The sequence below is a fragment of the Cololabis saira genome, chromosome 18, assembly GCF_033807715.1.
Source record: "Cololabis saira isolate AMF1-May2022 chromosome 18, fColSai1.1, whole genome shotgun sequence".
NCBI classification, from domain to species: domain Eukaryota; kingdom Metazoa; phylum Chordata; class Actinopteri; order Beloniformes; family Belonidae; genus Cololabis; species Cololabis saira.
Genome location: NC_084604.1, coordinates 18,716,911 through 18,734,402, shown reverse-complemented (window position 1 = coordinate 18,734,402; position 17,492 = coordinate 18,716,911). Strand labels below are relative to the sequence as shown.

Here is a 17,492-nt window from a genome sequence, read left to right as displayed (position 1 = left end):
TGTTTCATTTTAAGGAAAGGGGCTGATAATAGGAATGTATTTGGTCTCTGACAGAAAGTTTAACTCATTTGTTTTTACAGCACCATTTTGCTCTTGGCTTAAAATAAAATTTGCTCTAAATTGTTTGTCAGTAAATAAAAATGATTTCCAAGTTTGCTCCTAAAACGCTCACTTGGGAGCAGCTGTTTCTCGTAGAAAAATGTAGTCTGGAGCCCTGCGGTGTTTGATTTGGACCCAGGACAGTCACATTGCAGAACAAATGACTAATTTTGAAATTAAAAAAATAGTAAAAATGAAAGTGGTTATATTTGTATTCTTCCTATAACAGTATGGAAACTTCATCACAACAAAAGATTTTCTTAACACTGAAAATTAATCGTAGGACCTCACCAGCTCATGTAGATTATTTACAAACCATTCAAGCAGCGACAAAGAAAAAGACCATTTTCATTGTTCATCACTGAAGGATTTCTCGAATATGGCACTCAAAAGAAAAGATGCTTCCTCAAAGTATCTTTAAATTCACATGACTATTAACAGCACTGTCATCAGTCTCCTGTGGGTGGACGCAGCAACAGATGGACATTGAAGTCATTCAGGAACGGTGACGTCTGTCATCAACAGAGATCAGTCTGAGTCTGAAAAAGGCTTCATGAAACTCCTTTGGTGAATAAACTCTGGAGCTTCCCCGGGAAATGAGGAAGCAGTAGACATGGGCAATAGAGTCTGCGCCTCACACAGAAATCAGCTTCTGTTTGGATTCTGCGTCCGTGTCTTGCCGGGTTAGTTTGGATGTATCTTGCTTTGGAAGTCCGTAGAGGTAAATGGAAATGCACACAAGGATCGCTCCAGAGGCAAACGTGACCGCTGCACAAGAGAAGAGAAGCTTATTTTAAAAAACGCTTTAGAGATTTACAAATTTCAACGGTTCTTAGTATTTTTGGGATGCTATACATGTGATCTACTAATAAGCCTTCTTCATGTGGTCTTGTATTGATCACTTGTGTTTGCATTTTTAAATTCTACAGCAGTGGATTTCACCATTTTTGGTTTAAAATAAAAATAAAGTGAGTTGCCAAACACCTTTAGATCTGTTCAATTATTAACATTTTGAGGGAAATCCTGGTAAATTAAAGGGATTGTGGGAACCCGACTTACTTATCTGCAGCCCAAACAACATGACGGATGCAACTGTTGAGAGAACAATAGCAGCAGCCGCTGAGAAGCCCTTCATGATATTGTCTGTGTACTTGACAACCACCGATGTGTAAAGACCTCCAACGCTGGCCAGAACTGGAAGCAGAGGAAGCACCATCAGCAAACGGGAAGAAAAATAAAACAAAACAAAAACAAATATCCTCAGGTTTTGTCATACTTACATACTACAAAACACACCCAGGGTGTATAACCGAAGAAGAAGCCTTTTTCCAGGACCTTTTTTCCATCATTCATATAAACTCCAATTAGGGTTACTACGATGCCAGACAGGTACATCTGGATGTTTCTCACCCACAGAGATGTATCCGAGCTCTTCAACACCTTCTCAAAGTACACACCTAAATTAAAAGATTAAAAAGCAAAAAATCAGTTACAACAATTTTTATGTCTCAGTCAAGTTTTGCTTTGAAAGAAGAAAGTATGAAAGTATCTGCTGACAGTTTTACATCTTAATATTGGACAAAAAGCTAAAACCAGCAGCCTCTTTTACACAATACAGACAATTTTACCTGCAAATCCAGAACAGAGAACAGCAACAGCAATGGCCATGAACCCAACAAATGGATTCTGCTCAACCTGCGGGGAAAAAAATGAAACTAGGTAAACCTGGCACGAGACAAAAGAAAACAGCTTCCCAGTGAGAGGGGAAAAAGCTTGTTACCTGAACTTTAGTAGCTTCTGCAGGGTTCCACTGAACCAGCGTCACACCAGTGCAGAGCATGAAGACTGAGAACCACTGCAGCCGGCTGAGCGAGCGGTTCAGCATGAGGACGGTGCACAAGGCCGTGCACGGGATCTTCAGCTGGTACGTTACCTAAACACGGGGTGAATGTAGGTTTTTATTTCTAACGCAATGATTAGTCAAACTTCATGCTTTTAACGGGGAAGAAAAAACAAATTAATTAATAATAATAAGCCAATAGTTTCCTTGCATGCTCTACGGAGTGTATTTGTTAAAACAGAGCTTCACCTAGTTTATACATCTGCAATTTGTCCTTTTTTTAAAATCTTATTACCCTTACAAGTAGGGCTGTTCGATTAATCGACTTTAAATCGTAATTGCGATTATGTAATTAGAACGATGTTAAAAAGTGAAACTCGTAAAATCGATTTTTCACTTCTTTTTTTTTTTAAATTTTATTTATTTATTTATTCTTTTTTTTAAATTGGAAATATAACTTACTGTATGTTTGCAAGTGCTGATTTGCTGATTTTCTTTTCAGAGATAAAACTTTATATTTTATTATATTTTTTAAAACTTTTTTTCAACTTATTTTACAGAGTTTTGCACTTTATTCATTCATTTTGGGGCAAATGTTCAATAAAAAAACAGCATATTTGAAATCATTTCTTTGCCTTTTGTCAATTCCCAAAATAATCGTAATCGAAAATCGGATTTTGAGAGAAAAAAATTGAGATTTTATTTTTGGGCAAAATCGAACAGCCCTACTTACAAGCTAAACTGCTGTTCTGCTGCCAACAGTTTGAGTGTAGGTGGAGACTATTGCATCCTGAGTGAAAGGTACATTCTTCAAAGGTAAAACAACAGCATTTCTTTTACTGTTTTGGTTGATAGGGTGCAGGGAAGATAAGTAAACTCCGCTTGTTGATGAGGAGATAGTGTAACATCTACACGCCAAAGCCACACAGAACTGAAGATAAGTCGCAGCAATACGACGACAGAAACTAAAACTCACTTCAATTAGCTGGAAGGTCATATAGTATGGCATGGATCCAGATCATTTAAAATGATTAAGAGGCAGTAAATAAAGAGGTAATGTGCTGTTAAACTGAGCATGAAATTAGCAGATGCGTTTTCTTACTACTGTGAATGTGGGTTTTGGAGAAGAACTGGGTTCAATCAATTTCAGAGACCTCCCTTGGCAGCTTAATCTGCTAGAATTTTTCTAAAATAATGTCCTCTTTCCCACGAGTGCTATTCACAGTTCCAGATAAATCTCCAGCTTAAATTAAGTCGAGATGATGACAAACAACTATTCGAGCATGAACAACCTGAAGTCTTTGTCTCGTCATATCATTCCAGTTCAAGTTTAACCAGTCTTTAGTATTTATTTCTACATTTTGAAATATTTGTTGTTTAACATGTCATGGAAATTATGACGTTTAATTTACTGAATAATGTCAACAAAGAAAAAAAAAACCCAAGCAAAATGTAACCAGGCAGTAAACATATATAAAGCAAGGCACTACAATGGAGGTATAGTAAACGGACCTGAGTTTTTCTTTTAATTTTGAAATTAATACCAGTCTTCCCCTGAATATGAGGGGGAGAAACAAATGCAGCAGAATGTAGGTAGTACCTGATACACTGCTGCGTCGAGGTTACTGAGTGCAACGAAGGCCATGTTGTTCTGAATCGCGTACACGATGGAGGGCACGCTGAGCTTCAGCAGCTCCACCGGGCTGAAGATGATGTGTTCCTCTATGCTGTTCTTGAGTCTAATGAGGCTTCCCGTTTCCCTAGAAAGAACAAGAACAAGAAAATAAAAATTCATACTGATGACAGGAAATGGTACTACAAATGAGTCGCCAATCTGATTGATAGAAGGTATTCAGTTGTGGCTCTTTAGTGTTCACGGGTGTTGTGGAATTTATCAAAAACCAGTTCAGAAGTCCGCTCGTGGTATAGAGAGGTTTTAATCAGTTCAGCCGGCGGTCGACATAACCATCGCAGATCGAGTCTGTATTTGGTGTGTCGACCCAAATTGCTTTGTCCAAAGGGTTTTTATACAAAAGTTACAGGAATAAACCAGCCCAGTAAGAGAGGTGGGACTTTTAGCTTTGGGACCACCCCAGTGATCAGGAAGTCCGTATATGTTCTTTGTCTCTGTGGGGGCTGGAAGTCTCGGCAGGGATGCAGAACGCCGGACCTTGCGTGACAATGTCCCGGCAGGGGTCCCTAGGAACTGGAAACCGCATGTCTATGAGCATAAGGGGGGCTTGAGCAATCTGCAAGGCGTCGTTGTGTCCCTGCAGGGGGGCCAAATGGTCAAAATGCTTCATCAATTCACAATTTTTTTTTTTTTTTTTTTTTTTACAGTGGAGTACATCATTTTAGTAATAGTTTGAGTGATACATGTGTTTGCAAGTAAACCTTTTAGTAATAGTTTGAGTGATACATATGTTTGCAAGTAAACCTTAGACATGTGGTCGGAAACCAAATAACAACAAGCCAACAAAGCAAATTCAAATATCAAGTAACCAACGTGTCCTAACTGTTCTTTAAACCAATGAAACAAACTACTTATGACAGGTGTATGTAACATTTTGGCAATATCTTTCAAGTGATGCGTTATTTCTTGGACTGTGGCATTGCGGGTATAAATGTACAACATTCAGTTTTAATGACAGCACAAGTTCCCCCTTGAGAAGCTAATAAATCCATCATCCCTAAAGCAGTCATTTCTTGTGAGAGCATAGGCATGTCTTTTGCAGTGGTGTTGGCTAATCTTCAACTGCATGGGATAAATCTCTTATCTGTTCCAAAGCTGCCATGACTCCGTAATTTGGAACGAGGGCACCAAAAAATCTTGTCCATGGTGTTTGTGTGTGTGTGTACAATTCTCTTCTAACAATGTGAACGATTCTCATGGCTGGTACCGCATGGCCCAGACCACATATTCCAGACCAACCGTTTGGAAGATATTCACAAGCCTTCACGCCACAAATCCAGTAAACATCCTTTGGTAGAGGTATGGAACAGCGATTAACCATTGTAGCAAGGTAGCTATAATAGTGGATTTTGGCTTGTTTTAGGCTTAACAAGCGGTTCTTCAGAAGGAGAGCATGTGGAGTCACAGTTTGGCCTGTGCTGCTCCTTTGCTCCCCTGCTCTCCTGCTCCCCTGCTCCCCTGCTCCCCTGCTCCTCTGCTCCCCTGCTCCTCTGCAGAGGTCCCAGGTGCTGGAGCTCAGCTACTTCCGGGCAGGAAGAAGAAGGAATCGGCTGGTTTCCGCTGCATGGTCGAGGAGTTGTGTTCTTGCAGTGGGATGCGTGGAACCAGGTTAGACGCCCCTCACACTTGACGGCGGTGTTGGTGGTGAGCAGGACGTGTTGAGGTTTAGACCAGCGAGGTTTCAGGGCGTTTTTCCGTCGGAACTCCCTGACACAGACCCAGTTGCCGGGTTGGAGGTTATGGCACGGTTTGTTACTAGGAGGAGACTGGACAGCTTTTACTTGTCTGTGGATTGACTGGACAGCAAAAGTTTAGAGTACAACAGAATGATATCATGGATTCATCCATGGCATGGAAGTCCATCTTCTTCATATATACAGAACTGAATTGCTTGGTATGGTCATAGGTCTACCCATAATCCTTTCATGAAGCGTGAGTTTTGTGCTTCCTAATGGGTGTTAACAGGTGTCAACATTGTCCATTTAAGTCCAGTTTAAAATTCTCTGCACATACAAAAACATTTTCATACATGAACATTTTCATACAAGAATAATTTCATATCCCTCACATAATGTCTATTTGCAGAGCTTCAAAAAAAGTCACGGTGGGGGGGAGTGTTGATAATGTTTGCAATATTTTTATAGGATGCAAATCTTGGAGCTTATCAGTCTTTCAACACTATCTGACACATTCCCCCTTTTTCTCATCTGTGATTGCCAACTGTGATCAACTATTCACGTGTACAAGGATGTGGGTGCAACAACGCGGCCGTCGTTGCTGACCCACAAATTATTTACATTTTTACAACCATGGGAATGCTACAATCCGTTTTTTTCTTCACCTCAGTAGTCTTCTTGTAGGAGAGCTACATCATTAGGAGAAACCAGGTCGTTAGCGGGTATAGAAGGGCAAAGTTTTACATAGACAGGTAAGCCAAATTTGGCAGTTTCTTTTGCTGCATGGTCAGCTGAAGCATTGCCTAGTGAAAACAGGGTTGGACTGGGTGTGGGCTTCACATTTAACAAAGCAATAGATGAAGGTAGTTGACAGGCTTGTAACAGTTCACCAATCAATTAACCACATTTATCTCCGAGGATGAAATAAATCCTTGGTTCGCCCACAAAATATAAAATCTATAAAATACAATATACACAACCAAAAGCATATCTGGAATCTGTATAGATTGTAACAGTTTTACCTTTTGATCAGTATATAGTTTCATCTACTTGGGTGGAGCTGGAGATGGAGGGCGCTTTCAACAATTAAGAATTATCACAAATTGTATAACCTGCGTATGGTATTCCATTTTTATAAGCAGAGCCGTCAGTGAGGAAAACAGGAAAGGTCAGGACGAGTGTTAAAGACAGAGGTGTCAAAAGTATTCACATTCATTACTCAGGTAGAAGTATAGATATTAGAGTTCAAAAATACTCCTGTAGAAGTTGAAGTATCAACTCAAAATTTATTTATTTTATTTTATTTTATTTATTTTTTTTCTCAAGTAAAAGTATAAAGTACTGGTTTCAAAAGTACTTAAAGTATAAAAGTAAAAGTAATATAAGTGGGGAAAAACCATTAAGGCTAAAAGCCATTGAAAATGAATGCATCTTAGTATAATGCAAATATATTAAAGAACCATATATGTGCATTATTGAGCATTAACATGTGTTTCAGAGAGCAGACACGTACAAACCAAATATGTTTATACTTCTCATCCAACCACAACCAAATTCACTCTATCCGGATGGCACAATTTAACTGGATAGTTTTTTAAAGGCCGAAATGAAATAGAGTAAGGCTGTTTTTAAAACGTAAGGAGTAAAAAGTAAAGATAATTGCGTGAAAAAAGTAAAAGTAAAAGTAAAAACCGTCTGAAAAATAATTACTCCAGTGAAGCATACACAACCAAAAGTTCTACTTAAGTAAGGTAATGAGGTATTTGTACTTCGTTACTTGACACCTCTAGTTAGAGATTAGTTATACATGCATTCAGAGACGTTATAGTAGGCCACAGACAGATTTCAATGCACTTACATGATGAAGTTACCATAGGCAGGATAAGATTATGTAAATTGGGATGTTCTGATTTGGCTCACCCCAATGGGAGCCGATCATTGGCTGTTTCCTCTGCGCCTCCTCTCAGCGCTCAACCTGTGTAGGAAACACTTTTGAAAAAGACATTAGTATTTTCATACATTTCAGATTCTTTTTTTTTTTGCGTTATCCAGGCCTACCCTTTGTGGAGGGCAATTAGCAAATATATATTTTGCATGTACCCTGGAGGGAATCCATCAATCTGATCTCGTGACAGACCACAATTCTCTTTTGCTGTCAAAATTGTTTTAGCATAAAGTTCCCTGGGATTATCAATTTTCCCTTTGAACTGTTAAGGCAATAAATACTGTGAAAAAAAGGTCTGAGCTTGCTCTGGTGTGATTTTGGCAACAGCTGTGGGATTAAAAGGGAATTCTACAAGCATCAAGTACTTTGCGCATCAAGTACTTTACTTTTCAAATCATGTGGCAAAGTTAGTTTAACCGCTGTTTCCTCTAGCCATTTTGTTTATTAATTTAAAATCTCTTACCATTATTTGGCTCCAAATTTTGTAGGCAACAGATCTTGGATTTTTGTAAAATCCAGTCGTCATCAGAAGTGTCATCGTCATTTGATTCTTTAATCAGTTTCACCGGATAAAAGTTTTGATTTTATCATTTAACTGGTTCTCTAATTTCTTTTTCGTCTGCGTTGTGTTTTTAAATCCTTCTAGCCATCAGCTTTTTATTTTGATCAGTAAGCGAAGCTATTTGAGATTCTGCATTACGGCGTCTACCTTCATCCCTCCAAAAATCTGAGGGAGTTTAAAGTGCTTTTTAGTTATTTTAACAATTTAATACTAACTAAGTAACAAACAAAACTAACAAATAAAACTATCGGTACCGTGATTACCATACATGTATTTAAAGAACTGAAAAACTTCCCAAAAACTTTCCAACTATCAGTCTACCTGAGCATATAAATCATTCCTGTTGATGCAAAGAAGAGCGAGTCGATTCTTGCAGAAATGAAATATACTCCATTTTGGGGAGAGCGTGTCATCCCCACTTATAAAATAAAAGGGCAGTTTCTCGACATACAGTATGTCTATTTCTCACAAATATATCAATGTTCCAACACTTACGGACCCCACGTCCTGCATATGCATAAGAATAGTCCCCCTGGACTATCTTTTTATTGGTACCAGACCAACCATGGCGCTCTTGGCCATTTCTCTCTTTAATGTTACCCGAGATATTAAACCTTTTTTTTTAGAAGAGCGAGTCAGATTCTTAAGGCAGGAGAAGCAGAACATTCTCACAACACAATCAAATTCAAGTGTTATGAAATTGTCAGCATTCCTAAAACATCTCTACAATAACCTTCCCAATAACACAAAATAATAATAAAAAATATAACCTTCACAACCACACAGCGGACTTACCTAAATTTAAGGATAACGTCAACTTTCTCTGGCACTCCAGTTCACAGACTTTCGACAACAGTCCAGAAACAATAATTTGGGATTTAAATGGATCCCTTACCTTTGAAAATTTAGATAGAGTCGCTGGTTGTGTCGTTGGTCTGGAAAAGGAGTTTCCGTCGAAGGTTTATTGTCAATCCGGGTCGCAGCGCCAAATTGTTGTGGAATTTATCAAAAACCAGTTCAGAAGTCCGCTCGTGGTATAGAGAGGTTTTAATCAGTTCAGCCGGCGGTCGACATAACCATCGCAGATCGAGTCTGTATTTGGTGTGTCGACCCAAATTGCTTTGTCCAAAGGGTTTTTATACAAAAGTTACAGGAATAAACCAGCCCAGTAAGAGAGGTGGGACTTTTAGCTTTGGGACCACCCCAGTGATCAGGAAGTCCGTATATGTTCTTTGTCTCTGTGGGGGCTGGAAGTCTCGGCAGGGATGCAGAACGCCGGACCTTGCGTGACAATGTCCCGGCAGGGGTCCCTAGGAACTGGAAACCGCATGTCTATGAGCATAAGGGGGGCTTGAGCAATCTGCAAGGCGTCGTTGTGTCCCTGCAGGGGGGCCAAATGGTCAAAATGCTTCATCACGGGTAACTGACATACTTCTGTATATGAGCCAGAACTGTAATGAACAAAAAGGCAAGTTTCAAACCCAACAAAGCTGCAACGAGAAAAAAACTTTATATTACTGAAGCTATAAACATTATGTAATGTAACACTTTCATTTTAAAACTGACTTGTTCTGACATGTGTTTAATTTGTCAGTGATTTTTTTTTCTTCTTGCTTCTTTTCTCGTTAGGGGTCGCTAATGATGTGTTTCCGTCTCACCCTGTCGTCTCCCTCTCTCTCTGTCCTACCAACCAAATGCGTGTCCTCGTTCATCTTGCGCTTTTTCCTCCTGCCTGGCAGCTACATCTCCAGCATCCTTTCCCTCACGTATTCACCATCCCTCCTCTCTCTGTGTCCAAACCATCTCAGTCTAGTCTCTCTTACTTTATCTCCAGGAAACCCCAGCTGTTCCAATATGTTTATCTCTAATCCTATCCATCTTTATCACCTTCTCCTAAAGATTTATTATCTTCCAACACTGCCACCTCCGGCTCTGTGTCCTGTCTCCTGGTCAGTGCTGCTCTCTCCAAGACACAGATGGGCTAGTGTCAATATTCTCTTATAAACTTTTTCCTTTAGGCTTGATGCTACTCTTCTATCACAGATACCTCCAGAAACTCTTCTCCATCCATTCCACCTGCTTGCACTCTCATCTTCACACTCCCCCTTACTCCAGACAGTTCAGCCCAAATACTTATCCGAACTTTGGACTGGTGGCTGGGTTTTTGTCATTGCTTTTGTTATCATTATTAGTTTTGTTAATCAACCTTCCTTTCCACAGTTACATATATGCTGAACTAGGAATGGGTGATATTTTGCCGTTCACGATATACCGTCAAAAAAATTCCTCACGATAAGAATGTGTCATCTGGCGATAAAAACGATAAATTCCCCTTGATGACGTTTTTGTGTAAAGCTGATTTTTGGAAGGAAGGAAGGAAGGAAGGAAGGAAGGAAGGAAGGAAGGAAGGAAGGAAGGAAGGAAGGAAGGAAGGAAGGAAGGAAGGAAGGAAGGAAGGAAGGAAGGAAGGAAGGAAGGAAGGAAGGAAAGAAAGAAAGAAAGAATTCCCGTTGATGACGTTTTTGTGTAACAAACATGGCGGATCTGAGAGTGAGATAGATTTATAGTTGAAAAGTTGGAGTTGAATTGGTATTTTTTTTATCGTTATCGGGATAAAAGCCAGAAATTATCGTGATACATGTTTTTGTCCATACCGCCCATCCCTATACTGAACATATTTTCTTCATGTTTCTACTCTGGAGAGCATTTACTTCTAAAAATCAAATCAAACAAAGTTTGAATGAGGTGTCAAGTGTAAGCAACCTTTGTTTTAACATGTATGTGACTAACACACTGTTACTGGTCACAGCTCGATACAGCACATGCAGCACATGCAGCCCCTCCACCCCTTGGCTGTACATACAAAGTCTATCCCTACTAGTTATGAACTCAATCAGTGACCGAAGACACTCATGGTGTCCGACTTCAACCTACTACCGGCAATGCGGACCAAAGTCTCACTTTGTTTGTATAGGACTGAATAACTTGCAGCAATGGATCCAGTACCTCATACTCTCAGAGCACCCCCTTCATCGTACCTTGAGTGACATAATCAAATGTCCACAAGTCACATGTGAACTGGTTAGGCATACTCCCTTCAAGATCCTAGCGAGGAGAAATAGCTGGTCAAGTCTCCCATGACTGGGCTGGAGTCTCTGCTCCGACATGCCTGCACAGATCTTATCAGCAAAGCCGAGGAATTTAATTAAATATCATTGGAATACAACTTCCTCAAAAAGATGAACCACCATGCGTGTTTGCCAATCCAGTGGGATTTCCCCTCATACAATATTTCAGAGGTGTCAACCAAGGCAGCCTCACAAAATCTAGAATATGGAGGAACTCGGGGCTGAAATCCCTCTCCATGGCCTCTGCCCAACAACTCCCACACCAGAGTGTTGTCTCAGCAATCATCATGGCTGCAGAGCGCTAGGCCTGCTGGTACCTGACAGCTGCCTCTAGAGTCCAACAGGTTACCCATGGACTGGAGGAGATTGGAGAATTGAAATTGAATTGAATGGACTGGAGGACTGTTTCTTCAGCTTGATACCCTCCCTCACCCGGGGTGTCCACCCCTGAGTTTGGTGATAACTGCCACAGCAGGCGCCGACAATCCTGCAGCCACAGCTAAAGTCAGCTGCTCAACAATGGAGGCAATTAACAGCACTTACTTCTCAGCCACCTCCCTTCAGGTGTGGTAGAGGTATCAGAAACGGTTGAAGGCTTTTAATCAAATTAAACTGATGTCAAATATGTGGGAGACCAGCTCGTAAAAACAGGACAGTTTGCTCTTAACAAAAGAGAGAGTTGAAAGCTGCGTTTCAAGTTTAAAGTGCCTCTGAACGTTCGGGTGTGACAAGGAAATGAAAGGAGGCAGTGAGTAGCGGCTCCACGCTGCAAAGACTGCCTGTATACATGGTGAATGGCTTCTGCCATACGGTGTTGCGCAATCTGTATAGAAATTGAGCTAATACACCACGCTGTACCATACATCACGCTGTAAGGAGACTGGGTTCATTGACTCCACGTGTTACAACACTTTTCTACACCTGTCTATTTTATTGTCCATTAACTTTATATATTGTGATAACGTGCTTCTATTACATTTGTCTTTTTATCCATTGAATTTCTAAATAAAGATTGTCTTTTTATATTAAGTCGTTGTCCGTCTGAAGTGATATGAAATTATATGAATACTTTATTACAGACTCAAAAGGTTCCATATAAAATACACAAAAATACATAAAAATTACAGGTCACACATTGAAATACATGCAAACATCTGTTCCAATGTTTCCATAGTCCAGATGTGTAACTTGTATCACTCCGTTTGATGTTAGTGAGTGCAGTTATTAAACAATTTTCTGACTCATGGAGTCAACACATACATTTAAACATAAAATTCCTCAGCAGAGCATGGAAGGTGGGGACATAACAATTAACAAATAAAGTGCTTGCACTTGTCCATCTTGGAAGCTTAAGGAGGATCCTGAACGCATCATTATATGCTACCGGCAACTTCTTTAGCTTGGCTTTGATGGTATAATTACACCAAAGGTGAGCTGTGTAAATAGGTGTACAATAGGCTCTGAATAGATTTACCTTAAAGGGGACCTATTATGGCATCTAATACCTATTTTAAACAGGCCTTGAATGTTTAAAAACAAGCTTTTGATTGTTTTTGCTAAATAAATTAGAAATTCAGCCTCTGAGCCATGTCTTTATCTTCCCATTCTCTAACCTCATTATCTATGCGGGATTCTGAGTGGGCGGGGCGGATATGATAATGAGGCTCTGTGCTGATTGGCTGATGGTAAATTGCGACCATCGTTAGGTAACTAAAGGGAGCAGAATCTGAACGGCTCGTAGAAGCCTCATCACACTGGATGGCTCATCCGGGCGGCTGTACAGACACTGCAGAATTTGGTTACTTTCCTCCTTCTCTGAGTTTGCAGGCTGAGGGGAGACCACTTTATATATGTTAAAGCAAGAAAAAACTTGTTTTTCATAATAGGTCCCCTTTAACATCAGCTGTGCACATATGGAATCTACGGGCAAGCATATTGGCCTGAGCATCGAGCTGACAGCACTGACGCTGGATGTCATCATCATCACAAATATCCTCATTTATGATGTTACCCAAATACAGTACTCTCTTAACAACATCTAAGGGGCAGTCAGACAGTAAGAATGGGGGGGGGGAAACTTGGTTAAGTGGTCTCTATAGCCCTGGGTTACACACACACACACACGCACACGCACACGCACACGCACACGCACACGCACACGCACACGCACACGCACACGCACACGCACACGCACACGCACACACACACACACACACACACACACACACACACACACACACACACACACACACACACACACACACACACACACCTTGTGTGCTGAAACCTGACAGTGTTGACAGGTCAGTTTTCCTGGCACAAAATCTGTAAAATGTACAGTAGTTGACTTGTTGTAATTATTTGAGATTTGCTCAAAGAGGTGCAATATGTTTACATGTTTTATTTGAGATTTGCACAACTGTCAACCTCAGTGGAAAAGTCTGCCTGTTACTGTCTACATTGTATTAATTGCACAGTGTATTTTAATTTAATTGTTATGCAGGAAAGGGATATTCGTTTTATTTTATTCAAGAAGCATTTTTATTCTATATATGCAGGCAGTTTATTTTTATTTCATTTGTTTTATACATTTTGATATTGTGCAGACCTCTGTTAATAAAGGAACCTGTGTGACATTTGGCACGAGGCTTTGCATTAAAACTGACTGTTTTTTTAAGGGTTTGCCTCAGAAAAAATGAAGCTAACAGAGATGCTATGCTATAATGCTTTGGGGGAAACCCCAATTATGTAGGCTGACCAAATGTCCTCTTTTCCCCGGACATGTCCACTTTTTACGTCCTGTCCGGGGCGTCCGGGGGAGTTTTATAAATTGATGATAATGTCCGGTTTTCCTTGTGTGCGCGCGTGTGTCCCCATATGATAAAATCCACCATCCCCCCTGATTTTTTTCTACAATTCGAGTACTGACTGTAACTGTTATTATTTTAGACATAATAAAAAAGTTGAGTAACTTCTGAGAAGCCTATCTGAATTTCCGTCTTTGAGACATATTATTTTGTAATATAACTGAATATTATATCCATACATATAAACTTTAAATATATTACAATTATAAGGAATCTTTGAGTAAACTGCGAGTATCATTTAAGTAGGCTATCTCGTGGCCGGGCCGAGTGTCCTCTTTTTTGAAAATCGAAATATGGTCAGCCTAAATTATGTCACAGAAAAAATATCGATATATATCGAGTATCGCCATTCAGCTAGAAAATATCGAGATATGACTTTTGGTCCATATCGCCCAGCCCTAGGGGTAAACTTGGTTAAGTGGTCTCTATAGCCCTGGGTTACACTCACACACACAGTCACATGTCCTGAGATGATACAGCAGTGCGTTGAGGCTGATTTATGGTTCCGCGTCACACCGACGCAGAGCCGACGCCTTGGCTACGCCGCGTACCCTACGGCGTAGGTTCTGCGTCGGTGTAACGCTGGAACCATAATTCAGGCTTTGAGACGGGCAGTACTTACTTGGCCAGCATGCCCAGACTGAGCACCAGCTTGATGACCTCGGTGGTGCAGACTGCGGTGGTGGAGAAGTACAGATCCCCCGAGGAGACGGTCCTGGTGAAGCGCAGCGCCACCGTGTAAGCGGCCGCCACCGCCGTCATCACAGACAGACAGTACAGCTTGAAGCCCAGGCTGACGCTCTCTGAGCAGACATTTAATAATAATACATCCATGGAGCAGACACATGAAACATCACCCACTACTCCTCTCTCATCCAAGATACTACAACACTGTTATTGGAGGATAGGGATACAGGACTGTATCAACTATGTAAGGGGGGAAGTTAAACTCACCAATGGCCATCTTCACTCTGTTTTTGTCTCCGTCCGAGTGTCACAGTCGTTAATTAATGTGTTCCTGATACATATGTGCCAAAAGGACGAAATCTTTTGGTTCCTCGGAGCGGCGGATCAAAGGAGGGACTTCCCAGAATGCAAGTGGAAAGGTACGTTTGTTTTCTCCGCCCCGAGCGGGCGGATTCACTACGGAAGAGTATTAGGGCCAGGCAGGAGGAAAAAATATATATATATTTCAGAGGAGGAAGATTTTTTTTTCATTATGCACTTCGAGAAAAAAGTGGAAATGTTGAGAAAAAAGTCGAAATGTCGAGATTAATGTTGAAGTATAATTTCGAGAAAAAAGTCGAAATGTTGAGAAAAAAGTCAAAATTTTGTGAATAAAGTTGAAATGTTGAGAAAATAGTCGAAATGCCGAGAAAAAAGTCGAAATGTGGAGAATGTTGAAATATAATTTCAAGAATAAAGTCGAAATTTCGTGAATAAAGTCGAAATTTCAACTTTATTCACAAAATTTCGACGTTTTTCTCGAAATTGTATTTCAACATTAATCTCGACATTTCGACTTTTTTCTCAAAGTGCACAATAAAAAAAAATCTTCCCCTCTCAAAATATTTTTTCTGCTGCATGGCCCTCTACTCTTCCGTAGATTCACACCGTTTTCAATTCAATATTTTTTTTTTTTTTGTGAAAGTACACCCTTAAGTGTTTTAGTCTCATCTCACAACATGTGCATAATGCGAAAAGAAAAACAATAAAAAAGGCTGGAAATGTAATGCACATTGTTGAAAAAAATACGATTATAGAAGGTGTTTGTTTTTAGAAATGTTGGGGCGCACCCCCTACTACTACTACTGTAAACACATGTTCACATGCAAATTTGTACTTTAAACATTTTTTTTTTATCTGTGTATTGTTTTATTGACAAAAGAGCCATAACATGAAAACAATGAAACCATGTTTGTTGTTGCGTGTCGTGTTTGTTCCCTGGTATTATCCTAAAAAGTTTATTTTTTTTCTCCCCCCGAACCCATTTAGATCAACTTTACACTATAATACAGAACAGAAAAAAACTACAATATTCCAAGTTTAGATGACTTCAGGTCTGTTCAAGCAGCAGACAGGGAAAATTTGTACTAGACTAATTCTGTTACAAGCATGTATTGGGGCACAAATAATGCAAGTAAACAGTATTCATTTTTAAGAAACATAATAAGCATCTTTTTATCATTGTTCACATTCGTAATATGCAAATATATGTACGCTTTCACAAGACACAAATGCAAATAAAGATTCCAGGGATTGCATCATGTTTCACATTGTTTATTTACACACACACACACACACACACACACACACACACACACACACACACACACACAAAAATCAAAGAAAAAAGAAAAAATGACTAAATCTAGTCCTGTTAAACCATGGATGTAAAAATGATCTGATTCAATTTTACTGCCATTTCCTTCAAGTAAAAATACTTTTGAAAGGCCTCTGATCACTGCACAACAATATTAACTGATACCGAAGTGGGTTTTTTTTGTTGTTGTTGTAGTCTTTTTTCATTCTTAAAGTCTGTTTTATAATTCTGCCATAGGGAACATTTGGCACGACTATCAAAGAATAATAATGTCATGGTCATTCATCAGACAATAACCAGAAAGACATCTTACTAACAAGTTGCTAAAGAAGGATGTTTTGTAGCATGTTGCTTAATTACTCACTCTTTAAGCAAACATATGTAACTGCAGCAAATCAGACAGGATAAACAGCTTCGACTGCTCTAGTCATATGTTTGGAACTTCACACACCTGTCTCAGCTTCTCAAGAAGCTCTGAGGAAACTCGTATCTGAGGAAACTCGTATCTGAGAACAGCATCACAGCACACCTGTACAACCCTGCCGTCTGTTGGGCACATACTGAAACTGCAGGTGATTGTAAATGGGTAAAAAAGCAGTAGTATTCACCCTTGTATTCATTCTCGTTTGAACCTCCCACAGACACCCAGCCCGTGATTTTGTTCTGGTTTAGCTCTACTTACAAAAAGGAACATTGTCCATGCAAGTGTAACCATTGCTGTTGGAAGGGAAAGCTGCTGAATGCATGACTTGATGCATCGTGACAGAAACACAAGTGAGCTCAGGAACTGTCGGAAGGCACATGCTCGAACCCTTCGCTCTCTCTCACTAGCGCCCTCTCCAGGATGACACGTCCCTCCTTGTAACGCTGACTTTCCTCTGTGGCAAACTCGTACATCCAGCCAAGCTTGCTGTTGCAGTTCTTGCAGCTGACATCTCGCACCATGTGTCTTCCTGTTAGCATGACTCTGTCCTGCACCTCACTGTGCTGCAGATTCACAACCTGCAGGCAGTATTAATCCATTTATCAGTGGAACTGAAGAGCGTACATACATACATAGATATATATATATGCATAAACTAAAAAGAGTGATGGAAATATTCAAGATTTGGCATTTATTCATGTAAGGCACTGTACAGAATAATTAAAAACAGCAAGTACATGATCATGCTCAGGTGTATTCTGTCCAACGTGTGAGTGAAGTGATGTGCAGGTACCTTGTTGAAGAGGAAAGCTCTGCCGGTGGCTCCAGTGAAACGTGTGGAGATGAGCTCAGCTCGATTGGTAAGGATGGTGTCACAGTTTGCGCAAGAAAAAAGGCGACTTCCACCAATGTGATCCAGGAAGATGCGCCCCATT

At 40.1% G+C, this 17,492-nt stretch overlaps 2 protein-coding genes across 2 annotated transcripts; both read right to left on the bottom strand.

Annotated features, from left to right (window-relative positions):
• Positions 1–249: 249 nt before the first annotated feature.
• On the bottom strand, positions 250–14,897 carry slc35a1 (solute carrier family 35 member A1). Its single transcript, XM_061746519.1, has 8 exons — positions 14,765–14,897; positions 14,433–14,613; positions 3,540–3,699; positions 1,880–2,032; positions 1,728–1,794; positions 1,380–1,556; positions 1,159–1,293; positions 250–867 (listed from the first exon to the last, which is right to left on the bottom strand). The coding sequence occupies exons 1-8, from the start codon at positions 14,772–14,774 to the stop codon at positions 734–736; spliced, it is 1,017 nt and encodes a 338-aa protein (XP_061602503.1). The 5' UTR covers positions 14,775–14,897; the 3' UTR covers positions 250–733.
• A 1,306-nt stretch (positions 14,898–16,203) lies between these two features.
• Positions 16,204–17,492, bottom strand: LOC133464719 (protein yippee-like 5). Its single transcript, XM_061746860.1, has 2 exons — positions 17,351–17,492; positions 16,204–17,135 (listed from the first exon to the last, which is right to left on the bottom strand). The coding sequence occupies exons 1-2, from the start codon at positions 17,489–17,491 to the stop codon at positions 16,914–16,916; spliced, it is 363 nt and encodes a 120-aa protein (XP_061602844.1). The 5' UTR covers position 17,492; the 3' UTR covers positions 16,204–16,913.